The sequence below is a fragment of the Rhinopithecus bieti genome, unplaced genomic scaffold (genome assembly GCF_001698545.2).
Source record: "Rhinopithecus bieti isolate Rb0 unplaced genomic scaffold, ASM169854v2 scaffold_5626, whole genome shotgun sequence".
Taxonomy (NCBI): Eukaryota; Metazoa; Chordata; class Mammalia; order Primates; family Cercopithecidae; genus Rhinopithecus; species Rhinopithecus bieti.
The window spans coordinates 165215-193090 of record NW_016805666.1 but is presented as its reverse complement, the minus strand read 5'-3'; the positions used below and the strand labels follow the sequence as shown (position 1 = coordinate 193090).

The following is a 27876-nucleotide window of genomic DNA, read 5'->3' as shown; positions in this document are numbered from 1 at the left end:
GGCTGGAGTGCAGTGGCCGGATCTCAGCTCACTGCAAGCTCCGCCTCCCGGGTTTACGCCATTCTCCTGCCTCAGCCTCCCGAGTAGCTGGGACTACAGGCGCCCGCCTCGTCGCCCGGCTAGTTTTTTGTATTTTTAAGTAGAGACAGGGTTTCACCGTATTAGCCAGGATGGTCTCGATCTCCTGACCTCGTGATCCGCCCGTCTCGGCCTCCCAAAGTGCTGGGATTACAGGCTTGAGCCACCGCGCCCGGCCTTTTTTGTGTTCTTAATAGAGACGGGGTGTCACCATGTTGGCCAGACTGGTCTTGAACTCCCGACCTCAGGCAATACACCCGCCTCAGCCTCCCAAAGTGCTGGGATTACAGGCGTGAGCCACTGTGCCTGGCCTATAGTTTCCATTGTATTATAGACTTGATTTGCCCACTAAGTGTATATGCCAGGCATAGCATTAGTTCAGTTAATCTCCACAATACTCATTCATTTGTCAAATAATTATTATCTACTATACATCTACTATGTTTCAAGAATGAACTCATGCTCTAGGGATATGAGGGTTAGTAATTACAGACTTGTTCTCATGGAGTTTACAGGAGAGATAGAGATTAACCAAATAATTCCAAAAATATATAAATACAAGTAGAGATAAGTGTTTGAGAGAACTATGGCATCATGAAAGAATATAACAGAAGAATGTAATCCAAAGTGGGGTAACAGGAAAGGCTGCAACAAGGAAATGAAATTTGACCTGAGATCTAGTGGATGAATCATAGTCAACTGGAAGAGTTTGCCTGTGTGTGTATGAATGTGTGTGTTTGATAGTGGTGGGTAGGAGGATGGAGGGAGAAGCAGACTCTGCAGGGAGAAAAATCCTTTGGCAAGTGGGTGGTGTGGTCCTTTTGTGAAAAAAAAGGCCAGTGTAGATGGATGAGAGAGGTCACCATGGATGAGACTGTGGGTCCTGGAGTCCCCATAAATATTCTAGATTTTACCCCAGGGCAATGGGAAGACATTGGACAGTTTTGAGCAAATATGTGTGTTTCGAGCAGACTTGGGAAGGCAGGCAAAGTGATTATCTCCTTCTACAAGTCAGGAAGCAGAGGCTGAGATGGTTAGGGTAACTTTTTCAGGATCCATGGGGGTTACACAGCTAGATAGTGGCTTGGCTAGGACTTAAATCCAGGTCAACTGATGCCCACACTTTTTATTCTTAAACATTCAGTGAATGCTCATATATTCTCTTTCTCTCTCTTCTCCCCTCCCCCCCCTTTTGCTCCCTCTCTCCCTCCTTAATTCTGGAAAGGAAGCACCTACTTTTGAAATATAAAAAAGAACTGACTGGAATTAATATTATTAAGGTCCTACCATGTACCAGATATTGCTATCTTATTTAATCACATCGATCCTAGATTTAAGGGCAGTAAGGGCAGGCCTTATTATTCCTGTTTTCAAGATGAGAAAACAGATTCAGAAAGTTAGTTAGTAAGCCCTATTGTTAGAAAGTAGAGAAGGGATGTGAATCATTCTGTATGACTTCAAAGATGAGATGAAGCCCAGAACACTGTACTGTTACCTTAGTGCACTGTCACCCATAGTGGATAGGAAGGGAGAGGAAGACTGAAAACACAGAGAGCAGGAAGCTCTTTTACAACAGTCCAGGTGAGAGATGAAGGTGGGGAGAGATATAGTTGATTTTAGGCAAAGAGAAGAGTAGGAATTGAGCATCAAATACATTTTGGGCAAAAGTAGAGCGAGGCCTCTCCCTGGCTGACTTGAGGCCTGGGCAGAGGTTGACATCTTTCACCATAAGAGGCAGGTTTGTGGAAGAGAGGGCAGAGCTGCCATGCTCTGTACATTGCTGGGGTAGGCAGGAGGGTACGTGAATCTGGAGGTTCGGGGAGAGGTCTGGAGCATTGGCCTTTGGCAGAAGCTTTTCTTATTATTGAGCAGATATATAATGAATATTTCCTGATGTGATAATTCATCTGCTCTGATTGACAACTGCTGGCTTTGCCAGTTGGGTCATCTTTGTCCTCAAGCTCACACTCCTAACATTTCCTGTACCCTCACTCCCTTGTTCTCTTTCCCGAGGTCAATACCCAGCATACTGCCCTGGATCAGAAGGTGGGTGGATAAGAGTGCTAGTTTGTTAAAAGGAATTTTTTTCTACCTTATGATCTGAGGAGAAAAAGATAATTCACAAAGCTCCAGTTCATTCAAGGTGTTATGCTAAATGCCCAAAGCGTTCCCAAAGCATTGCCTTAAACATTCTAAATCAAGTGCCTGGCTTTTAAAATGGGAACCTATAATCTCTTGGCAAAAAAAAAAAAAAAAAAAAAAAAAAAAAAAGAAAAAAAAAAAAAAAGAGTAAGTGTGATTTATCACTCCAATCTTGCAGTCTGTGTAATGCAGACATTTCACTCCTGGGAATGGCTAGTCCTGATTGCCTCGAAGCAGACTGTAGATGTGTCATTCGTGACCAGACAACTTGACTTCTAATGGCCTGCAACCAAGTAAAATAAGCACGCAGGGTGACGACCACCACCAGGCAGCTAGACATCATTCCTCATTATCCCAGTGACATTCTGTATTTTTCTGAAATGACTTTTTAAAAAAAAATGTTATGACTTCAGAATAATCTTCTAATATAAAACTATAGGATCTCTATAATAGAAAGCTGTTAAATCTTAAATGTTACACACCTAAATGACAATCTCAAAAGGACCCAATATGGTGTACTTATTGTAAAGTAAATATATGTCACCCTTGTCTTCGTCAGCAGATAGTTAATTGTGGATCATCTGCTCAAGGCATGGCTTCATCCCAGCAATGAATTCTAGGCAGGCTCTGCTCTGGCTCACAGGGCTTGTCATATCTCTAACAGAACAGGGCTTCACTTGATAAAGGCCATCTCCTCCTCTCCCACCGATTATGCCGGACTGTTCAGGTAATATTTACAATTTCAGCCAGTGAGTTCAGCATGACGATTGTACTCAGCAATAGAGAAAACTCAGATGTACGAAAGCTTAATTGTCTCTACAAATCTAAGGAGCCAGGACTCAGGCCCCAAACTTTGCTCTGGAGAGACCCAAGACTCACTTGGTAGCAGATCTCAAACTAATTCTGAAACAAAGCTGACCTCAGGGTGTGAGCCAGGGAGAGTTGTCAGACTCCAGCAGGATAAATAAATCTGCTGTGATGTCTTGCTGGATATTATATCCACCATGAAATTTGGCGGAGCTGCTGGAACCGATCCTGATAGCATAAGAAACCTGGGAAACAGGGTCTAACTGAAGCACTTCGGTGGCTCTCACCGTTTATAGGAGTTTGGGTAGGTGAAACAGAAGGGTAATTTCACTGAGGTGGTGGACCATGGGTGGGAAATGACACAAACCTGAAGATTTGGGAAAGCCCAGGTAGCTCCAGCATGGAGAGGCAGGCTTTCTAGAAGCCATGTGAAGAGAGTAACTGGTGATTGATAATTTGGCTGGCACAGCATTCAGACAAGCAGCGTCTACCTCCAAATGGTGGCTATTTTCCCAATGCTCTGGCAATTAAATAGTTTTGAGTGCTAACTTATCTCCGCATTTTTTTAGAAGAAGAAAGAACGAATCTCCAAGGGACCATTTGACTGGAAAAGTACTCTTTTCTATTCTGCTCTAGGATGGGAAAACACAGAGAGCCCTATCATGAGATGACTCATGTTTTGGGGTCATGAATGCACGGAAGCAGAAGTCTTTTCCTTGAGATAGGCCAGTGAACACCACATTATAAAAACTGTGATAAGTACTCATTACTGAGTGTTTATGATTATAGGCACCGATATGTTTAATTTCCTTTCTATCATTTTAGTCTCACCAAATACCTTAAGGGGAAGAGATCATTATTATTCTTTATAAATAAGGAAATCAGAGTAATGAGATGTTTATAAATTGCTTAAGGTCACACAGCAAGTAGGATGTAAACCCAGAATTGACTCTAGCTTAACAACCCCTGAAACATGAGGAACCTCAAGTAAGAGAATGATTTAGATTTTGAGAAGGCCACAAGACTCACCTATTCTATCTAGTGTTTCAGTTACCATGAATTGGATAGCTCCTAGTTGACTCCGATAGTTTTAGTTTGATTTTTCTATCAATATTAATTTGGAGATTAAAATATATACATATATGTAGTGTATATATACATACATATATATATAGTGTGTATGTATTATATACATTATATATATATATTAATTATACTTTAAGTTTTGGGATACATGTGCAGAACGTGCAGGTTTGTTACATAGGTATACACGTGCCATGGTGGTTTGCTGTATCCATCAACCCATCATCTACATTAGGTATTTCCCCTAATGCTATACCTCCCTTAGCCCCACACCCCCCAACAGGCCCCATTGTATGATGTTCCCCTCCCTGTGTCCATGTGTTCTCATTGTTCAACTCCCATTTATGAGTGAGAGCATGCAGTGTTTGATTTTCTGTTCCTGTATTAGTTTGCTGAGAATGATGGTTTCTAGCTTCATCCATGTCCCTGCAAAGGGCATGAACTCATCGTTTTTTATAGCTGCATAGTATTCCATGGTGTATATGTGCCACATTTTCTTTATCCAGTCTCTCACTGAGGGGCATTTGGGTTGGTTCCAAGTCTTTGCTATTGTGAAGAGTGCCACAATAAACATATGTGCACATGTGTCTTTATAGTAGGATGATTTATAATCCTTTGGGTATATACCCAGTAATGGGATTGCTGGGTCAAAAGGTAATAGTTCTGGTTCTAGATCCTTGAGGAATCACCACACTATTTCCCACAATGGTTGAACTAATTTACACCCCCATAAACAGTGTAAAAGTATTCCTATTTCTCCACATCCTCTCCAGCATCTGTTGTTTCATGACTTTTTAATGATTGCCATTCTAACTGGCATCAGATGGTATCTCATTGCAGTTTTGATTTGCATTTCTCTGATGACCAGTGAAGATGAGCATTTTTCATGTGTCTGTTGGCTGCATAAATGTCTTCTTTTGAGAACTGTCTGTTCGCCCACTTTTTGATGAGGTTGTTTGTCTTTTTTCTTGTAAATTTGTTTAAGTTCTTTGTAGATTCTGGATATTAGCCCTTTGATAGATGGATAGATTGCAAAAAGTTTCTTCCATTCTGTAGGTTGCCTGTTCACTGTGATGATAGTTTATTTTGCTGTACAGAAGCTCTTTAGTTTAATTAGATCCCATTGGTCAATTTTGACTTTTGTCACCATTGCTTTTGGGGTTTTAGTCATGAAGACTTTGCCCATGCCTATGTCCTGAATGGTATTGCCTAGGTTTTCTTCTAGGGTTTTTACAGTTTTGAGTCTTATGTTTAAGTCTTTAATCCATCTTGAGTTAATTTTTGTATAAGGTGTAAGGCAGGGATACAGTTGCAGTTTTCTGCATATGGCTAGCAAGTTTTCCCAATGCAATTTATTAAATAGGAAATCCTTTCCCCATTGCTTGTTTTTGTCAGACAAGCAGAAGAAAGAATATCAGAGATTGAAGATCAACTTAATGAATAAAGCATGAAAACAAGATTACAGAAAAAAGAATGAAAAAGAATAAACAAAGCCTCCAAGAAATATGGGACTATGTGAAAAAACCAAACCTACATTTGATTGGTGTACCTGAAAGTGATGAGGAGAATGGAACCAAGTTAGAAAACACTCTTCAGGATATTATCCAGGACAACTTCCCCAAACTAGCAAGACAAGCCAAAATTCAAATTCAGGAAATGCAGAGAACACCACAAAGATACACCTTGAGAAGAGCAACCCGAAGACACATAATTGTCAGATTCACCAAGGTTGAAATGAAGGAAAAAATGTTAAGGGCAGCTAGAGAGAAAGGTTGGGTTACCTACAGAGGAATGCACATCAGACTAACAGCAGATGTCTCTGCAGAAACCCTACAAGCCAGAAGAGAGTGGGGGACAATATTCAACATTCTTAAAGAAAAGAATTTTCAACCCAGAAATTTATATCCAGCCAAACTAAGCTTCATAAATGAAGGAGAAATAAAATCCTTTACAGACAAGCAAATGCTGAGAGATTTTGTCACCACCAGGCCTGCCTTACAAAAGCTCCTGAAAGAAGCACTAAACATGGAAAGGAACAGCTGGTACTAGCCACTGCAGAAACATACCAAATTGTAAAGACCATTGACACCATGAAGAAACTCATCAACTAACAGGCAAAATAGCCAGCTAGCATCGTAATGACAGGATCAAATTCACACATAAGAATATTAACCTTAAATGTAAATGGGCTAAATGCCCCAGTTAAAAGACACAGAATGGCAAATTGGATAAAGAGTCAAGACCTATCGGTGTGCTTTATTCAGGAGACCCATCTCATGTGCAAAGACACACAGAGGCTCAAAATAAAAGGATGGAGGACCATTTACCAAGAAAATGGAAAGCAAAAAAAAGCAGGGGTTGCAATCCTAGTTTCTGATAAAACAGACCTTAAACCAACAAAGATAGAAAAAGATAAGGAAGACCATTACATAACAGTAAAGGGGTTAATGCCACCAGAAGAGCTATCCTAAATATATATGCACCCAATACATAAAGCACCCAGATTCATAAAGCAAGTTCTTAGAGACCCAAGGAGAGACTTAGACTCCCATACAATAATAGTGGGAGACTTTAACACCCCACTGTCAATATTAGACAGATAAATGAGACAGAAAATTAACAAGGATATTCAGGACTTGAACTCAGCTCTGGACCAAGCAGACTGAATAAACATCTACAGAACTCTCCACCCCTAATCAACAGAATACACATTCTTCTCAGCATCACATCACACTTATTCTAAAATTGACCACGCAATTGGAAATAAAACACTCCCTAGCAAATGCAAAAGAACAGAAACCATAACAATCTCAGACCACAGTGCAATCAAATTAGAACTCAGGATTAAGAAACTCACTCAAAACCATACAACTACATGGAAACTGAACAACCTGCTCCTGAATGACTACTGGGTAAATAATGACATTAAGGCAGGAATAAATAAGTTCTTTGAAAGCAATGAGAACAAAGACACAATGTACCAGAATCTCTGGGACAGAGTTAGAGCAGTGTTTAGAGGGAAAATTATAGCACTAAATGCCCACAGGAGACAGTGGGAAAGATCTAAAATCGACACCCTAACACCACAATTAAAAGAACTAGAGAAGCAAGAGCAAACAAATTCAAAAGCTAGCAGAAGACCAGAAATAACTAAGATCAGAGCAGAACTGAAGGAGATAGAGACATGAAAAAATCTTCAAAAAACCAATGAATCCAGGAGCTGTTTTTTTTTGAAAAGAGTAACAAAATAGATAGACCAGTAGCCAGACTAATAAAGAAGAAAAGAGAAAAGAATCAAATAGACACAATAAAAAATGATAAAGGGGATATCACCACTGATCCCACAGAAATATAAACTACCATCAGAGAATACTATACACACCTCTACACAAATAAACTAGAAAATCTAGAAGAAATGGATAAATTCCTGGACACATACACCTTCCTAAGACTAAACCAGAAAGAAGTCGAATACCTGAAGAGACCAATAACAAGTTCTGAAATTGAGGCGGTAATTAATAGCCTACGAACCAAAGAAAGCCCAGGACCAGATGGAATCACAGCTGAATTCTACCAGAGGTACAAAAAGTAGCTGGTACTATTCCTTTTGAAATTATTCCAAACACTAGAAAAAGAGGGAATCCTCCCTAACTCATTTTATGAGGCCAGCATCATCCTGATACCAAAACCTGGCAGAGATGCAACAAAAAAGAAAATTTCAGGCCAATATCCCTGATGAACATTAAGGCGAAAATCCCTAATAAAATACTGGCACACCGAATCCAGCAGCAGAACAAAAATCCTAACCAATACGATCAAGTGGGCTTCATCTGGGGATGCAAGACTATTTCAAAATATGCAAATCAATAAACGTAATCCATCACATAAACAGAACCAATGACAACAACAATATGATTATCTCAATAGATGCAGAAAAAGCCTTTGATAAAATTCAACACCCCTTCATGCTAAAAACTCTCAATAAACTAAATATCGATGGAAGGTATCTCAAAATAATAAGAGCTATTTATGACAAACCCACAGCCAATATCATACTGAATGGGCAAAAACTGGAAGCATTCCCTGTGAAAACCAGCACAAGACAAGGATGCCCTCTCTCACCACTCCTATTCAACATAGTATTGGAAGTTCTGGCCAGGGTCAGGCAAGAGAAAGAAATAAAGGGTATTCAAGTGGGAAGAGAGGAAGTCAAGTTGTCTCTGTTTGCGGATGACACGATTGTATATTCAGAAAACCCCATCATCTCAGCCCCAAATCTCCTTAAGCTGATACTCTACTTCAGCAAAGTCTCAGGATACAAAATCAGTGTGCAAAAATCACAAGCATTCCTATACACCAATAGACAAACAGAGAGCCAAATCATGAATAAACTCACATTCACAATTGCTACAAAGAGAATAAAATACCTAGGAATACAACTTATAAGGGATGTGAAGGACCTCTTCAAGGAGAACTACAAACCACTGCTCAAGGAAATAAGAGAGGACACAAACAAATGGAAGAACATTCCATGCTCATGGATAGGAAGAATCAGGGTTGTGAAAATGGCCATACTGCCCAAAGTAATTTATAGATTCAATGCTATCCCCATCAAGCTACCACTGACTTTCTTCACAGAATTAGAAAAAACTACTTTAAAGTTCATATGGAACCAAAAAGAGCCCGCATAGCCAAGACAATCCTAAGCCAAAAGAACAAAGCTGGAGGCATCACACTACCTGACTTCAAACTATACTACAAGGCTACAGTAACCAAAACAGCATGGTACTGGTACCAAAACATATAGACCAATGGTACAGAACAGAGGCCCCAGAAATAATACCACACATCAGCAACCATCTGATCTTTGATTAAATATATTTTTGATTCCCTATTAGACCCTACCTGATGCCAAGTGCATTTAATGTTCAACCTTCATGAAAACTCCAATTAGCAGTTCTGTTGAGCATGTACTAAAGTGGTGCTTCCCAAAGTGTAGTCCTTGGCCAGCATCATCAGTGCCACCTGGGAACTCCTTAGGAATGCAGTTTCTTGGGCCCTGCCTCCGATCTGATGAATCCAAAACTCTGGGGACAGGGCCTGTGTATTAACCAGCTTTGCTGGTCATTAGATACATGCTAAAGTTTGAGAATCACTGCTATAAAGCATTAGGAGGGGCATAGATGGAATTACTTTTTCACATGGAGAAACATTGACTTTAAAATTTTACTCTTTTTTTTTTTTTCTTTACAGAAGGTTTTTACCTCATTTCCAAATCTTCATTCTCCTGTGGTACAAATTTGTACAAGGCAACATAGGTGTTCATCTGTAATGGGTCTTTGGAAAGAGATCCCTGAAAGAGAAAATAAAAGAAAAATGAGATAAGAAAGGTGAAAGAAATTGAGAGAGGAAAGAAAGAAAACAAGAAATGGAGAAATTATTGCAATGTAATATCAGTGTATGGAACGTTAAGTGTTAAAATATCTAACCATTATTAAAGATTTTCTTTCAACTTTGCATTTATTTTTAATTTCTTAACTGAGGTTGGTTTCACTCTAAACAATTTGAAAACAATTATTTGGAACTCTTTGTCAGAAATATTGCAATTTTCTTCAAATAAATTTTCTTTGATAATATAGTTGATCATGAAAAATGATACAAGTTAGACTTCAGAAATGGGAATATTCTCTCTAAAGAAAGAGGGACACATGAATAGTAATGCATAACTCTCACTTCCTAAAATTAACTGTTTATCAGTTAGCCGTAAAGTTGGTATCTAGTATATGAAAGGGAACCAGGCATATTCATCTGGCAATTAGTTCATTTATGTTGAGAAAAAAGCATAGGTTTTGGCATCAGACTGATTCAGTTTACCATCATCTATTGGCAATGAAACCTTGCAATAATGACAATATAAGCTGCTGTTTTCATAGTTTGTTGTGTGCCAGGCATTATGTTACATGCATTAGCATACTTCAACTTAACAACAACTCTGTTAGGGAGATTCTATTGTTGTCCCCAGTTTATAGATGATAAAAGACTCTTATAAGTGTCATATAAACATTAGCTATTATTACTAACCAAATAAATGTTAATGCTATAAAAACATTTATGCTTCATAATAAACAAGTTAAAATTATATATTATGTCATATATAGTTACATCATATATCTAACTATATACTAATATAATAAATACATGCTATAAATTTATAGAAAACACACAAAAACTGTACACAACGATATATATCTTTTTATCTATAATTCACTCTGCTCTTCAAAGCTCAGGTGCATTATATAATATTATTGTAGTCTGTCTTAATTTTACATATGTAAATGAACATATAAAATATGATATACATGCTATAAAATAAAGTGATAATATACTATATAATTCTATAATCTACATATTATATAACAGAAACAAAAGGTGCATAGTGCAATGCTTACTCTTTTTACCTTTTATGCAATGAGATAGTTCTGTTTATTCCATGCTATGGTACATTGTGTTATATTATTCTATTCTCGAAAGATGCTGGTCTGGACCCACTAAATTGATTTCATGACCCACTTGGATGGCGACCTTCAGGTCTATCTAAGCACTCCTGTCTGACTTGTCTTCTGTGACATCCATAAATACCTGGTGGCTTATGTTCTTCGCCGGATCTCTGAAATCATCAGTGCCATTTTCTGGATATGTAAACACTGAAGGAGACAAGAGAAAGCAGGTGCTTTATGAATCTAGTAACCATTTAAAAAAATATGCCTGAAAGATTGCTTTATTTATTCTAAGTACCATAGCTTCTACTTTACTACTTATTGCCTTTTCCTCACCCTTTGTGACCCAGTGTTCAGGTCGTCTTCCACGTGACTCTTCTCCTGCCTCCCCATGCAGCATTCTGTACCACCTTCTCTGTGCTCCCACAACTTTTGTACATGCTTGACTAGTACTTGCCTCGTATAATGATTGGCAATAGTGTGTTCATATTTGATCTCATTGGATAGTGTACCTCTCAGGAGCATTTGTCCTTGCTGAATGCCTCAAACTGCTTGTTAATGGGGTGGTAGGTGAGGTATATTCACTTTAGCTGTATTTGAGCTGCCTCTTCTATATATGATTCTTTAATCTATATTCAATACCTTGATTCTAGTTTCTTGAAGATATCTACACTGTATTTTGAAGATTAAAGCTTTAGTTTTAAACTTCAAAATATTTCCTTGATTTCTTATCGTCAACGCATTGGGGCTACTTTTTGTTTTTTCTTTTAGTTTATTATTGGGAAGTATAATTTTCTTCCTTTTGTATTTAAGTATCCACTCTGTAGCCTTTGATAGTGGACAAGCCTTAACAAAATGGGCAGGAAGCCTGGGCATGGTGGCTCACGCTTGTAATCCCAGCACTTTGGGAGGCCGAGGCGGGTGGATCACTTCAGGTCAGGAGTTCAAGACCAGCTTGGCCAACTTGGTGAAACCCCATCTCTACTAAAATACAAAAATTAGCTGAGCATGGTGGCACATGCCTGTAATCTCAGCTACTCGGGAGGCTGAGGCAGTAGAATCACTTAAGCCTGGTGGGAGGTGGAGATTGCAGTGAGCCGAGATCGCACCACTGCACTCCAGCCTGGGTGACAGAGTGAGACTCCATCTAAAAAACAAAACAAAACAAGAAACAAAAAACAAAACAAAATGAGCAGGAGTTTTCATTGTTCACATACCCAGCTGTGGGAGGTCCCTGATGGATAATGGGACTTCTGCCTTATCTAGTTTGGTCAGCCTAACCTACATCCATGACTAATGTCATAGCTTTATCATTCTCATCATATGTATTTTCCTTAAACAAAAGTGTGGTAAATATTTCCAAGTTTATATAATAAAGCTTTGTTGTTTAAATTACTCTACCATTTTGATGACTTGAAATTTTAGGATTATACATTGCTGCTTTATTCTTCTCTTTGATTTCCCTTCAGATTATCAAGGAAATGTCCGTAGAGGGAGGGGAACACTACAGAAAGCTCTATAACCTATTTCATGAGTGCACTGACAGTCTTCACTGTTCTTAAAATAGCCTCAACAACAGTGATACAGAAAAAGTGCTTCAGAACAAGAGCCTCTGTAAATGTACTGATGCTTATCAAATATCTATTCTTCTTGGCTTATAGTTCCAGAGTTTATGGATGCAATTCCATTATCCCTAAGAAGTCAATATGCAGTCACTGGTGGGGCTCTGGTTTGTAAGTAACTAGAAAACAAAGGTCCGATTCTATGAATCTTGTCTGCCTCAATATTTGGCCACTTAACTTGATGTTTACCAGTCTAAAAAGAGTAGAGATTAGCAAAACCTTTTTCTGGTATTGTGTGACTGTCTGAAATCCTGCTGTAAACACTTGATTCCCTAAGTATAAAACCGGACACCTCTAAAAGAATATTAAATATTTGAATGGAAATGTAAAGAGAATCTTCCTAGAAAATTCTTGATTTGTTCTAAAAGGGCGCCTACATAAAGTGTACATACAATGTTCAGTGTTGATTGATTTTACAATTTTATAATTTCACATTGTTTTAATTTTTGTATTGAATCTCCCTCTGACCCTCTGGCTCAAAATGTATATCATCTTTGTAAACTTTGCTGAAAAATATTTGAAGTGACCATATATATGTTTTCATGTATGGTTGCAAACAGAAATGGAGGTTGCAAAACTAATTTTTAAAATCTATTACAACCATTTCTAAGACTTTGATTTAATGGAAGGGGAGAAAAGAAAGGTAACTACCAAAAACATATCATATGCCTTTTTTTTCTGGTGTTTTAAATTATTTCATGAAAAATAATTTGGTTGTTTATTTCACCTATAACAAGTATTCAAAGAATACGTCTATTATGTAGGTATAGTTTCTAATGTTACGGAAGCAACATGAACTTTTAGTTCTTTAGTTCTTATCACATCCCCAAAGAACTTTCTTCTTTTCCTATCCTATATACTGTCTTTTGTTTTTACCTTGCAGACCTGTGAGGCCCAAGACCACTGTGTTTTTTAGTTAGATTATTAATTTTTTAACCTAGTAATGCTGCAAGTTACATTACTGGATTATCTGACGTGAACCAAAATTTGCATCCCTGGAATAATTTCAACTGGTTAATTATACAATGTCTTTTAAAAATACTTTATGGGTTCAGTTTACTGAGATTTTGCTTGAGATTTCTGCATCTGTATTCAAGTGAAAGACTGGCAAGTGATTTTCCTTTTTCATGTCATCCTTGTTTGGGTTTAAAGTCAGTATAATCCTAGCCTCATAAACTGAGTTGGAGAATGCTGCTGTCCTTCCTCGTTGCTGCTTCTTGTTTCTCTGAAAGAGCTTATGTAATCTGAAAATTTTCTCTTCCTTAAATGTTTCATAGAATTTACTCATGAAGTTGTTCATGCCTAGTATTGTCATTGTGTAAAATTTAAAACATTGATTCAGCTTCTATAAATATTATAAGAAAATTCATATTTCCTATTTCTATTTCTTCTTGAGTCAGGCTTTAATCGTTGATATCTATCTTTATATCTGCCCATTTAAAAATGTTTTAAAATACATTGGCATGAAATTGGTTATAAAATTCTTCAGTTTTCTTTACCATCTCTGTTATGTTGCTCTTTTTTGTATTGATTTTGTTTCATCTCTTTTATCTTAAAAATCATTAGAGGTTGTAATTTTGTTTAAAAAACACTAAAGATTTATTGATCCATCTTTGTAATTTAATAATTTCTGTCTTTATTATTGCCTTCTGCTTTTTTGAGTTTATTCTATTTTATTTTCTGACTTCTTTTTTTTTTTTTTTTTGTTTTTTTTTTTTTTTTTTTTTTTTTTTTTTGAGACGGAGTCTCGCTCTGTCACCCAGGCTGGAGTGCAGTGGCCGGATCTCGGCTCACTGCAAGCTCCGCCTCCCGGGTTCCCGCCATTCTCCTGCCTCAGCCTCCCGAGTAGCTGGGACTACAGGCGCCGCCACCTCGCCTGGCTAGATTTTTTTTTGTATATTTATTTTCTGACTTCTTAAGTATAGTGCTTAGATGATTACTTTTCAGACTTTCCTAATTTTTAACACTCATTTTAAAGCTAAATATTCCAATCTCAACTTTAGCACTTTGGATATGTGTTGTTTTGGTATGTTTTCATTCTCATTTAGCTTTAAATATATTCCAGTCTTTTTTATGAATCCCTTTATGTGTTTTTGTTTTTGTTTTTTTGTTTTTTGTTTTTTGCTTTGTTTTTGAGATAAGGTCTTGCTCTGTCGCCCAGGCTGGAGAGCAGTGGCACAATTACAGCTCACTGTGGCCTCGACCTTCCGGGCTCAAATGATCCTTCCCCCTAAGCTTCCAGAGTAGCTAGACTATAGACATGTGCCACCCTGCCTGGCTAATTTTTAAAAACTCTGTGTAGAGACAGAGTCTCCCTAAGTTGCCTAGGCTGGCCTTGAATTCCAGGCATCAAATGATCCTCCAACCTTGGCCTCCCTAAGTGTTAGGATTACAGGTATGAGCCACCATGCGCAGCCAAGTTATAAAGATTTTAAAGTGTTTTTATTTCACAAGTTATTGGTTTTCCTAGTTATCTTTTGACTATTGATTTCCATCTTATTTGCGCTGTGGTCAGAAAGATGTATTCTATATAATAATAATTATTTGAAATTCATGAAATTTGCTTTTGGCCTAGGGGGTGATCAGTATTTTAAATCATTCTATGTGTTCTTTTTAAAATTAATTTTTAATTTTAATTCTGGGGTACATGTGCAGGTTTGTTACACATGTAAACATGTGCCATGGTGGTTTGCTGTATCAATCTATCCATCAATCCATCACCTAGGCATTAAGCCCAGCACGCATTAGCTATTTTTCCTAATACTCTCCCTCCCCTTACCCCATTCCCCTGACAAGCCCCAGTGTGTGTTGTTCCCTTCCCTAGGTCCGTGTGTTCTCATTGTTCAGCTCCTACTTATAAGTGAGAACATGCAGTGTTTGGTTTTCTCTTTCTGCATTGGTTTGTTGAGGATAATGGCTTCTAGCTCCATCCATGTTCCTGCAAAGGACACAATCTCATTTACTTTTATGGCTGCATAGTATTCCATGGTGTATATGTACCACATGTGTTCTTAAAAGGAATTTGAATCTTCTATTTGTTACAGGGAGTGTCCTTTTTAGGTAAATTAGATTAGGATTGTCAAATGTGTCATCAAATCCTCTATATCTGTGCAGAATCTTTTTGTCTATCTGATTTGCCTATAACTGAGAGGCATCTTAAAATCACTCAATAGTTTGGAATAATTTTGTCAATTTCTCCTTGAGTTTCTATCATTTTTCAGGCTATCTATATAGCCTGTATTAGGTATATGCAAGTTTAGAATTTATATCTTCAGATGAAGTGAATATGACCATGTAGATAACACTTTTAAATTCTAGTAATGTTTTCTTGGTCTTAAAGTCAATTTTTCGCACATTGATACAGCTATACAGTTTTTTTTTTGCTTAATATTTTCCTGTGATTGCCCCTTGGTGTCTATATCTGATACATTATTTATTTTGCCTATGTTTTTCCTTCTTCTCCCTGCAGCAAGTAAAAAAACTCAAAAAAACAAAAAAACAAAAAACAAGACAAAAAAAAACTTTGTCTTTTAACTTTCTACATCCTTATGTTTTAGGTCTTTATAAGCAGTNCCTTGGTGTCTATATCTGATACATTATTTATTTTGCCTATGTTTTTCCTTCTTCTCCCTGCAGCAAGTAAAAAAACTCAAAAAAACAAAAAAACAAAAAACAAGACAAAAAAAAACTTTGTCTTTTAACTTTCTACATCCTTATGTTTTAGGTATTTATAAGCAGTATATAGGTCATTTAAAAAATCTAGTCTGAAAACTTTATCTTTTATCTAGAGTGCTTAAATCGGTTTACATTTATTTTGATTACTGATCAATTGGGATTTCTTCCTAACATTTTATTTTGTATTTATCCCAAATTTTCTATGCTTTTTCTTCTATTCTGCCACTTTCCATCCCTTCTTTCTTTCGAATTGATTGATTTTTTTCTCCTTCTCATCATTCAGTTTGGTTCCCTTTCTGATTTGGAAGGTTGAATCTATTTTTTATTCCTTTAGCAGTCATCTTAGAAATTCTATGAGATATGTTTGAACAAAATACAAAGTGAAATAGTATATTTAATCTCCTCCAAAGCAAAACATGGATGCCCAGTTCCCACAGAAAGTCAGTATTTCAGCTAATGTTTTATTAACAACTTTTAAAAAACATTATTTTAAAAAATGTATCCAGTGTTTGCTTAGATTTAACCACATGTTTACCACTTTCTTTTCTCTTTATTTCTTCTTACTTTTCAGTCTTTCCATTGAGGTCATATTTTCCTCTCTGAAGTACATCTTTTTGAAGTGTTTTGAATATAGGTCTTTCTTAATTGAACTGTAAATACAGTTTTGTCTGAAAATATATTATTGAAAGATAGTTTTGCTTCATTTACAATTCTAGGTTAAGGATCACTTTTCTTTCAGCAAACTGAAGATAGCATTCTACTGTTACTTCACTTACACTGTAATTTGTAAGAAGTAACAGTCTAATTTTCATTTCTTTGCAGGTAATCTGTTTTTTGTACTGTATTTTATGTTTTCTTTTATCTTTGAAATTCTGCAGTTTCAGTAACCTATGTCTAGGTATAGATTTCTAAATTTGAGTAATGGTGTCTTTAATCAATTCTGGAAAATTCTCCACAAGTATGTTCTTAAATGTTGTCTCTTTCACATTCTCTCTTTCTCTCCCTCTCTTTTTGAGACAAGGTCTGGTGCGCTGTCTCCCAGGCTGGAGTATAGTGGCAAAATCATGGCTCACTGCAGCCTCAGCCTCCCAGGTTCAAACATTTCTCCTACCTCAGCCCCCCAGTTAGCTGGGATTACAGACAGGTACCACTACGCCTGGCTAATTTTGTATTTTTTGTAAAGCTGGGGTTTCACCATGTTTCCCAAGCTGGTCTCAAACTCCTGGGCTCAAGCAATTCTCCTACCTTGGCCTCCCAAAGTGGTGAGATTACAGGCGTAAGCCACTGTGGCTGAGGCCCCATTCTCTCTTTATGTACTTCTAAATTGTCAGTTACATGCGTGTTGGACTTACTCATCTTCCATGTCACTTTTACTCTCACAAATTCCACTGCTTTGTCTTCCTAACTGTACCCTAACATTTATTTGGTTCTATATTTTAGGGAACGAATTCTCTCTTTATGCCTAATATGTTGTTAAATCCATCAATCAAATTTCTACTTTAAAAAAAATACTTGAAGTTCTTTTTGACTTTCCTCAAGTTTGCCTCTTTCCTTTTGATAGTCTCTTTTTCCTTTGTTATGTTTTATGGTCCATTTTAACATTTTAAATGTATACAACTATATAGTTATATATTTCTTCATTTGATAATTCTAACATGTACAGTCTTGAAAATCTGACCATAAAATTGGTTGTTTCTGCTCATACTTACTCATCACGGCTCATTTTCTCATGTGTTTGGTGAATTTTGATTGTTAGCTTGTGTTCTTTGAATGTTCATTTGTGGGAAGTTTTTGAGGTCTAGTTTAAAATTTTCTTCCTCTAGAGAGGGTTTACATTTGTTTCTGTCAAATGCCTGGTGATCTTACTGTACCTGGGCCACTTTAAACTAAATTAAACTAAAATATCGTATTATTATATTATTTGCCCATACAGGTAGTATGAATTCAGGCCCTAAAATCCAAGTAAGCAGACTGTTTCTTTCGTTCCTCCTTTCTTTCCTTTCTTCCCTCCCTCCCTTCTTTTTCTCTGCCTGTCTTTCTTTCTTTCTCTCTCCTCCCCACTTTCTTGTTTCCTTTCTTTTCCACCTAAGTTAAGGCTGATATAGCATATTCCTCTGCAGGGAATTCTCTTTGTCCAGTGATCCTAAGGGTACCTTTTGGGGTATTAATATTTTTCAAAAGGGCCTCCATCCAACCTAATACTCTGGCCACTCCCCATTTTATTGTCTATTGTTCATAAATGGGGCCTATTATTTCCCAAGCTAAGGCTCTAGGATGTGCACAGTAAACATTGGGCTTTACCTGCTTATATCTCTGAATTCATATTTTACTGTCATTCCTAGATGCTAAGGAATTGCCTTATTTTGCTGCCAGCTTAGCCATGCATTAACTAGAATTTTTTTTAAAACAATTCTTTTTCTTAACAGTTTTAGGAATGCTAAATTGGGAAAAATTCCTCTGAATGGCCAGTTCTCCACATTGCTGGAAAGGGAATCTTCTGTTCAAGTTTAAAAATATCTTTACCTGAACTTGATACAAAGCATGTGTTGCGGAAACATACCACAAATATTTGCATCTGTAATTTAGAAATTATAAACTGGAGTGGTATCAAAACCAGGGGCATCTGCCAATTTAACCTTGAAAATATCTGCTCTTTTTTTTTTTTGACACATTAACATTTGAGATATTGAATTAGTACATGCTGAAAGCTAGGATTCATTTTTCAGATCTGAGCTTGCCTTTTTTTTTCCAGGATAAAATTTCTTTGCTTTAGTGCAAAGTGAGGTAATATTTGATTTTGTAATATCCTTAAGTGGCTGTGATTAACCCAGCCCTTTTTGAAGAAAATTCTAGGAATTTATATTGCTTATGTCCTCTTCTGTCTGTTTCTCTTCCAGGAAGATTATGATCACATACAGTCATTCTGAAATGCAATTACTGAAGGCAGCCAATAACATTATTATTTGGCATTTGGAGCTGAAATAGGCAGGCCAGATTTTACTTCAGGCGAGATTTTACTTCTCTCTTTGCTTTACTTCTCTCTTTGCTTGTTACTTTGTTATGAGTGAAGTTTCTAGCAGTTAAGCCAAAGGTGAAGACCAACAATTTCCTCCATGTATATTTATGATGCATCCAGGAATAGCGTTCAAAACAACAACCAGAAACACTCAGACCTGCCAAGGATGATTCATAAGAGAGAATGCAGAGACTGTACTCTTAGCAGTAAAGAAATTAGTATGAACTGAACTTCCTTCCAAGGTGGCTTTGGAGATATTCCTCAAGGAATTTGACATAATAGCTGGTTGGAAGAAATGACACCTGTATACACTGCATATTTTTTAAGACATAAATGAAACATGTAATACAGAACTGGTTGTGACTGTAATCCCAGACACTGCTTCTGAGCAGCAACACCCTCCTTGCATGACTGAGAAGATCTGTGGGAACTTGGACCACATATGTAGGGTGTTTTCTCCATGTTGTTTCTCAAACTGACTGGACAGGACATTAAAGTCAATCAAAGGAAAGTGTTTTGAAGCAAACTGCTGCATAATTAATCTGCCTAGCTTCTCAGGGTGCACTGTAGAGAAAGCTATTGTTGATCAAAAGAATTGTTAATACATCTCCAACACTTTTTTGGAGTTTATTGCTTGCTAAGCTCTTTCACCAGATCTCTTTGAAAAAGGCTGTGAAAATGCCCCTTAACATAGAAGAGATGGAAAATTGTCAACTTGGTGTCTTTGTGTGTACTACTCTGTGACTTAGTTTCCTTATCTATACCGGGGTACTGTGGTGTGCATGTGTGCGTATTGGAGGGGAGGGAATTGGACTAAGTGACCTCTAGTCCTACTTCTTAAACTTTAATGAGACTACGAACCACAGATTCATATGCAGATCCTGATTCAGCAGGTGTGGAATGGCCTGAAACTCGGTATTTCTAACAGGCTTTCAACTGATGCTCACGTGAGTTGTCCATGGGCCACATTTAGAGTAGTGAGGCTCTACCTGCATCTCTGACACTTCATGACTGTATGATGGCTTTTTAATAGCAGAGATGCTACAAATCAATGATTGCTAAATATAGCTCTTCCTATTGTAAAATCCTATTAAGACCACCTTTTAAGAGAAGAAACCCTCAGTGTAAATTGTGTTCTAACTCCTCAAGGAATTGGTGAGCAACCGCATAGACAGAGCCAGACCAGGATGGCTGAGGCAGAGAGTTAAGCAGTGAGCACATGCTGGGCATAATTTTGAGAAGCAGCAAATAGAGTTTGCTGATGGATTACATCTGAGGTGTGAGAGGAAGAGGCAGTCAGGGCTGATTTCAAAGACTTTGGCCTAATCAACTGGTTGAATAGAGTTCCTATTTACTGAGCAGAGACAATTGTGGGAAGAGCCAGTCTGAATGTGTGGCTGGGTGAGGGGATCAAGAGTAAAGTTTGGGTACGTTAACTTTAAGACGACTATTCTGCATTCAGACGGCAATGTCCAATAGGTGATAGGCATCTGGAGGCAGCAAAGAATCCTAATACTGAAGATGAAGTTGGAGTCAACAATGAATGGATAGTATTTACATTCATTATCTCATCTGAAGATCATAAGAACACTATGGATTTGGTGTTACGATCATTTTAGAGATGAGGTGATGGAAGCAGAGAGAGGCTAGGTCACTGCTTCGGGATCACATGATCATTAAGTGAAGTTTAGTATTCTGCCTCCAGAGCAAAGATGGGCCAAGGACCAAATGTTTCCAGCGCAGTTAGTGAGGAGGAGGCCAGCAGTGATGTTGGTGAGAAGAGCGTCAGGGGAAGGGGGAAGGCAGTGGTCAGACTCAGGACTGAGCAGCTGATCACACTTAAAGCATTAACATGCAAGTCTCTGGTGAGTCAGATCCTTAGATATTGAGAAACTCTAGGGTTGCTGTTTAAATTCAATTGCTGGTCCTGCAATGCCAGACAGTTGGGCTGGGATGGCCCTGCTGTAATGCTGACCCACTATGAGGTTCCCCTTGAGGCCAACACCCTCTAATTTGTCTCTCTAATGGCACTGCTAAGTGCTCAGTGATTGTTTGCATTATCTAAAAGTACAGTTTTCCCGATGTGATGCCAAAGAGTCCTTACCCCAGCAGTGAGCTTTAGCAGATGTGTGTGGGCCTGGCAAGAGGGGGCATGGTGAACACTGGCACTTATTTAGGAAGGAAAATCATGGGGCAGCTGAGCACATGGTGCTTTGTGGGAATTACAGGCACAGTCCTAACTAGAGAAGAGCCATAAATGAATTCCCAGAGTGAAGGAAGTAAAAGTGATACCTCATCAGACAGCTGTTGACAAAACAGCTATGTGGTATTGAATGAAGAATTTCTGCATACAGGCTGGAAAAGGCAGGGCTGGGATTGGAGTTTGGAAGGATAATTTCTGCCATGAGAATACATTCAGCTCAAGTTAACAATGTAACTCAGTCCTGCAGGACTTTGACTGACACACTTTTGCTAATCACAGTAAATGCTTCATAAACAGTTTTTGACAAATGAGTGGAGGTTAAGTAGTTATTGATGTCAACAAGGCCCAGCAAGAATGCATCCATAAGGGTCTGGTCACATGTCTTTAAGCTCTGGATTACGAGGCAGCTCTTTCTTAATGTCAGCAAGTGGAAGTATGAAGTTAGCATTTAATAAAGATTTTAGAAATTATTATAACAAAGGCTTAAATTATTAGATTAAATAATTTTAATATAGAATGTTTGGTTGGATTGTACATATCAATTTTTTGAGCTTCTTAGTTGTCTCTGCTGGGGAAGGAGCCAAATGTGAGGCCAACACTTCCCTCCTGGGCCCCACCACCACTTGGTTTCAGGTACCTAAGGTGTAGCACAAATTAACTTCTCTGTGTATGGTTTGCTAATGTGATCTAGCTCAGTGGAGGAAATGACATATTCACAAAAAGTTCTGGAAGCGACTCTTCAACCCCAATACAGCTCATTATATATATATATGCTATATGTGATATATGATATAATATATGATATATATGATATATAATATATATGATATACATATATGATATAGATGAGTATATATACTCTCATAAAGCACGAGAACTCAGGATATAGAACTCAGGAAGATATTAGAGCAAATCACTGAAATCCACCAGAAACAATGCTCACATTCTCTCCAGAACATTGAACACTTGCCCTGATTAAATTCCAAAGCGAGAAGAGAAAGCAAGGGGACTGGAAATCAACTTGACCTGCCCACTGACCCTGACTCGTGATTACGTTTGTGCTGTGCCAGCTCCCTCACTCACCGCTGTTGCTGCGTTTCCTTAGGTCATACCCGCCTCCTGGCCCATTGGCTTCCTCAGGAACCTCCACGAGATCTGAAGTCTTGCAGGAAAGAGAAGAGAGCATGGGATGAGCAATGTTATATCTGTGGGTCAATTGAGCAGAGATTTTGGTGTAAGAGAGCTTAGGTAGAATTTACATGTGTACACATAAGGACCCAATGACTGCTGTCTTGGCTGTTTGGCTAACTTCGGAAAAGCTCTGTCCACTAGGGGGCACTGTACCTCCCTTCAGGTGTCCATGGCAGGCTCAGGCTTGGTGATGGTAGGTAAGCAGTGAGTGTCGAATGAATGTCTGGAAGCACAGGCCACAGCCAGGCTTCTTCCCAGGAACAGGCAACAGAGAGAAAACAGAATTCCTGTCCATATCCTGTCACTTAAAATTTTCAATAAAACGCTAGCTCTTTCTGCAGGTGTTTTAAATATTAGTTTTAGAGAATGGGATGCACTATGGAGAGATGCACTACTTAGGTACAAGTTTAATACGTTTCCACTGCTGCAAAATTAATTGTTGTTATAATATGTATCCTGACTCTCTTTTTAAAGTAAGTCACAATCGTTCTTCCACTTAGGTTACAGAAATAACAAGAACAAAAATAACAATAATAACAGTAACAGCACTCTAAATAGCTAATGGTTCCTGATCATTTACCACGTACTGTTTTTAAGGACTTTATAGATACCATCTCATTTATTCCCCAAGTTAATCCTATGGTAGACCAATTTTTCAGAGAGGAATCTGAAGCCCAGAGAGAATCGGTAGCTCTATTTGAGGCCCCATAGTTAATACATGGTGGAGCTGGGGCTGTGGCTCACAGGTGTTGCCTCCAGAGCTCGTGCTCTTAAGCATTGTGCTTTATCCATTGGTGTGCTAAAGCATCTCCATGGGCTGGTGAGAGTCTCATGGTTATCACATTGGTGGCATGAAATGGATCACCATAGGAGTTTTACTCCATGGAATTGGCAAACGCTACAAATCAGAGTCCAACTCTGACCTGGTGGTTAAACATTTATTAGCATACCACTGAGTGCCTCTTTCAAAGGGCCATGTGACCCAGTTTCTGTCTAACTGGCTCTATCCTCTTCAAAAGAGGAATTTAGGGGGCCTCTGTGGACAGTCATATATATAATATATATATTATTAATATATTTTTTTTTTTTTTTTTTTGAGATGGAGTCTTGCTCTGTCGCCCAGGCTGGCGTGCAGTGGTGTGATCTCGGCTCCATTTCCTGGGTTCAAGAGATTCTTGTGCCTCAGCCTCTCAAGTAGCTGGGATTACAGGTATGTACCCCATGCCTGGCTAATTTTGTATTTTTGGTAGAGACGGGATTTCACCATGTTGGCCAGGCTCATCTCAAACTCCTGACCTCAGGTGATCTACCTGCCTCAGCCTCCCAAAGTGCTGGGATTATAGGCGTGAGCCACCGCGCCTGGCCTGACAGTCATATTTTTAAAAATTATTTATTTATATCTTATCGGAGAGGAACAAGTTATCTTCTTAGCTCTCCTAGCCAGCTCTAGAGCCGTTTAGCACCACCCTCCAGAGACTGGTTTTTGTTACAATTTAGCTTTAAGATTTTTTTTTTCAAACACTGTTGCTATCATGACACAGCAGAAAGAAGAAAAAAAAAAGTCGCAGGGTCTCTAAGTCACTCATGCCCTGCTCCCTTTGAAGCTCACAATTTCTATACAGAAGTTAGTTTGTAGAGAATTTCATTTATGTTAATTTAATCTTATGAAACCAAAGATTATTCATAAACTAGCCAACTAACTCCCAGAATGTTGTCTGAATTTGGTTTCTTCTAACCTTCCCAAAGCCATCAAGCCTTTTATATTTGAGAACGTTTGAAAGTACATTGAGAAAAACGTAACAATTTGGAAACAGCCAAGCAGTGACTTCTCAACAATGTAAAACATATGCCTCTGCAACCCTGTAAGAAAATAAACCTGTGGAACAAAGCTTTGCTATGCAGGAATATGTTAACTTCAGGACATAAAATACTAAAATAAAATAAAACAAATAAAAAAAGCAGGATGCTGAAATTCATTATCACTGACCTGCAGGCAGGAAACAAAATCGCTTTAAAGTACCAATCAGTCTAGGTCTCTGTTTTCTTCCTTTGAGGATAGTTGGACTTTGGGGAAAGAGTGAAGTGACAGATCTTTAAGTACAGTTTGGTTTGTCTTTGTCTCCCTGCAGCTGTCAGAAAAATGCCTTCACAGAGCTAAACTCCAACAAATACCTCCTGGTGGAACCAGTGCCAGTATAAGTGGACGGTAATAAACGGACATCTCTTTGACATTCAGAAGACTATGCGTTTTGCTCCTAAAACCAGTCTGTAGGGTCCAGATGTTGCTAAAGACAAAGCTATATTAGAGATGAAAGCAAACTGGACATCCCCAGTTGTTCTTCTGGTGGTTTTGCTGCTCCTCAGCATCAGCCCCAAATGAGGAGGCTGACATGTTCATTGCCTACTATGGAATGCTTCCAAGGAGGTCTGTTTGTCATAGTTCAGCAAAGCTCAGAACCACAGGAGCAGCCATCTACAGCTCATGCAGATAGATCAGAGCCACCTCTGGGAAGCCGTCTCTCCGCAATTGCCTCTATGTACTGACTTTTCAGTTGCCCTTCCATAATGCCGGCCTCACACAAGCATGGAAGAGGCTTGCACTGAAGTGAGATGACCTCCCGGCTCTCACCAAAGATTTGAGAAAGGCTTGTTCAGAATGCTGGTCAAAGGGGACAGAGATCTCTCCACTCTGAGCAGTTGTGTTTGTGCTTTTCCTTTGATTGCTGGATGGCATCTACAAACAGTCTTGCCTTGTAAGGGGAGATGGTTACAGGCTGAGAGTGAGCTCTGTGTGGTTTTGGGGAAGCAACTCATTGACAGCAGTGGCCCTCCTCACTCCCCTGAGAAAGGAGTTGCGATGCGGTAGGTGGGGTTAGGGAGATGATTAGTGTTCTTGGATCTCTATTTCAAACTTCAGATCCAGGCCTGTGGCCACTGTAAGTGTGTCACTCAAATGCTGTTCACACAGAGAGGGAGTAAGAGCAAGGGTGAAGAGCAGAGAGACAGAGGGCTGGTTTATTTGGAAGCAAACTTTAGTTTTTAATTTAACTCAGTAATTCTCCAACTTTAATGTGCATCAGAATCACCTGGAGGGTTTTTAAAAATGGAAATTGTTGGGCTCCCCAAATCAGATTTTCTGATTTTGCAGCTCCTAGAGAGAAACCCAAATTTGCATTTTTAACAAGTTTCCAGGTGATGCTGGTGCTGCAGATCCAGAGACCACACACTGAGAACCACTGATTTAGCTCATTGCCAGCCTTCTATTATAGAAGTTTAGGCAGTTTTGACTGAGGAGGGTGCTCATTCATTCATTGATTCGTGCACTCATCACATATGTATTGACTCTACGAAGGGCCGGCAGAACCTGGGCCTTTATATTGTTACAAAGTTCTCCAGCGGATTCTGATATGCCCCAGCATTTGAGAATCACTGGTATAAAGTAATGAAAACACAAAGCTGTGAATAAAAGAGTCCTTGCATTTAAGCAGGTTAGTCTAATTGAGGAGAGGACTGGGAAATTGAGAGAAAAATCAAACAGGAAAGTGAAAATTACCAAGCAATAGATAACCAATGGATTAATGAACTGGATGCTCCAGGTGACCAGGGAAGAGGCAGGTGCCCAACCAGACCCAGAAGCTTGGAGAGATGTTGTCTGAGAGAGGTGGAGATAGTTTGAATGTCTGAACAGAGCATGACTATGCAGAAAATGGAAAACTGTGCCCAGAGCTTAGGGTGTGAGAAATGAAGTGTTGTGTGGATCCCGGAGGATTCTGAGATCAGTCTTCAAAAGTCCCTTGTTAATTCTTCCTCATTCTTCACGCATTTCTTGAGCATTCACTGTGTGCCAGGCACTCTGTCAGTCCCTGGTGTAATGAGATGAATAAGGACTGGGACCTAGATTCTCACCAGATACTCAGCATTTATTCAGGGAATCGACACAATAGCAGATGAGTACAATGCAATCATGTATATTCCTTAAGAAAGGATTTCTTGAAGGCTTGTGGGAGGAGCAACTCACCATGCTTGGTGCCGTCTGGGGACTGTTCATTGTTGGTGTAAAAATAGAGTGGATCTTAAAAAATTTCAGCTCGGTGGAGCAACGTGTTCTAAGTCATAGATATGTTATAGGGCTTGGGGCGTGCAGGGGAAAGTGGGTTTTTAGGGTAATGACAGGACTCATATGCCATGCCTAAGAGTTTGGGCATTGTTGTTCTGACATAAGCAACTTAATAGAGGATTTTAATTAGGAAAGTTGTGCAAAGCCTTTCTTTAAGGGTTGATAAATCAGGGTTTAGGTAAAGGTAAAGGTACCGTTAAGGGTAGGCTCAAAAGGGTAGCACAGTTATTTATAATAATCTGAGTGAGAGATTATGAGGTTCAAACCTCTAGTACTGGTGATAAATACTAAGGGTATCTTTCATACTATTTTTGAGGTTTGAATTATAGGACCTAATCCCTAATGGAATATGAGTTTAGTCTGAATCTGCTGATTTTGCAATATCTGTAGGACCGGTTTGGTGCTTGGGCAAGAGGAAATATCTAAGGGAGTCATCAGTGTAGAGGTGGTGCTTGAACTAAAGGAATGTGACAGAGGTCAACCAAAAGGAGAGTAGAATAAGAAGACCAAGAAAAGCAGACCCCTGGGAACACTCCAACTTGTGGAGTTACAGGAGGACACATCGGAGAAGGAGATGGGCTGAGCAGAACAGGGAAGTTACCCTTGAGTAAGTCAGGGGTTTCTAACACTGCCCAAGCATGAGTGGCTCTGGGAAATGCCCTTCTCAGGTAACATACTTGCCTTGTTAATGGACTACATCCTGTTTAAGTTCACAATAACTGAGGTTGAAAGAAAGCGCTGTTAAGGCCTGGATGCGTAATGAAAATGAAACAGCTGGGTTCAGTGGCATGCACCTATAATCCCAGCTACTCAGTACACTCAGGCAGGAGGATCGTTTGACTCTAGGAGTTTGAGGCCAGCCTGGGCAACATAGCAAGACTTCATCTCTAAAAAAATATTTTGAGTGAATTAAAATAAAGAACAGTAACAATTGCCATTCATTGAGTGTCAATTATGTCAGGCCCTGTGCTAAACACTTTATGTGTATTATTGTTACCCAACCTAAGCAGCCTTTATTTACATATAAATCCTACCCATGGATGCTTTGTATACTTTCATCGCATTAGCACCATTTTTATCCTTCTTTCAGTAAAAGAATTAGCATTATCTTTTGGATGCCAGATGACAATGATCTCCTCCTTAAGGAGGTAATCAGGTATCTTAAAATGACACACATTATCCCCTCACTGCTTTGAGGTAATGTCTACTGAAGCCAAACATTTTTCATCTTTACTATGAAATGCTTCAATACTCATATGACACAGTCACTATAATATCCTTAACACATGTATGTTACGTTCTCAATCTTAATAAAATGGGATAAGACATATAAAAGTGTATTTTTAAAAAAATGGTAAACAAGGCCACCATTGTCAAATTTCTTGGCTGTTGAAATTTCTTCTTCAGAAATAAGTTGTGAATTCTAAGGGTACAAAGCCATGTCT

The 27876-nt window shown here is 38.6% G+C and overlaps 1 protein-coding gene across 1 annotated transcript in view; it reads right to left on the bottom strand.

Annotated features, from left to right (window-relative positions):
• STAC (SH3 and cysteine rich domain) overlaps nucleotides 1-27876 on the bottom strand; it is a 150435-nt gene that overhangs the window by 37722 nt on the left and 84837 nt on the right. Inside the window, exons 6-9 of the mRNA XM_017873390.1 lie at nucleotides 22207-22285; nucleotides 10750-10814; nucleotides 9375-9463; nucleotides 6096-6100 (exon numbers count right to left, since the gene is read on the bottom strand). Coding sequence (XP_017728879.1) covers nucleotides 6096-6100; nucleotides 9375-9463; nucleotides 10750-10814; nucleotides 22207-22285 — 238 coding nt within the window. The remainder of the gene's footprint in view (nucleotides 1-6095; nucleotides 6101-9374; nucleotides 9464-10749; nucleotides 10815-22206; nucleotides 22286-27876) is intronic.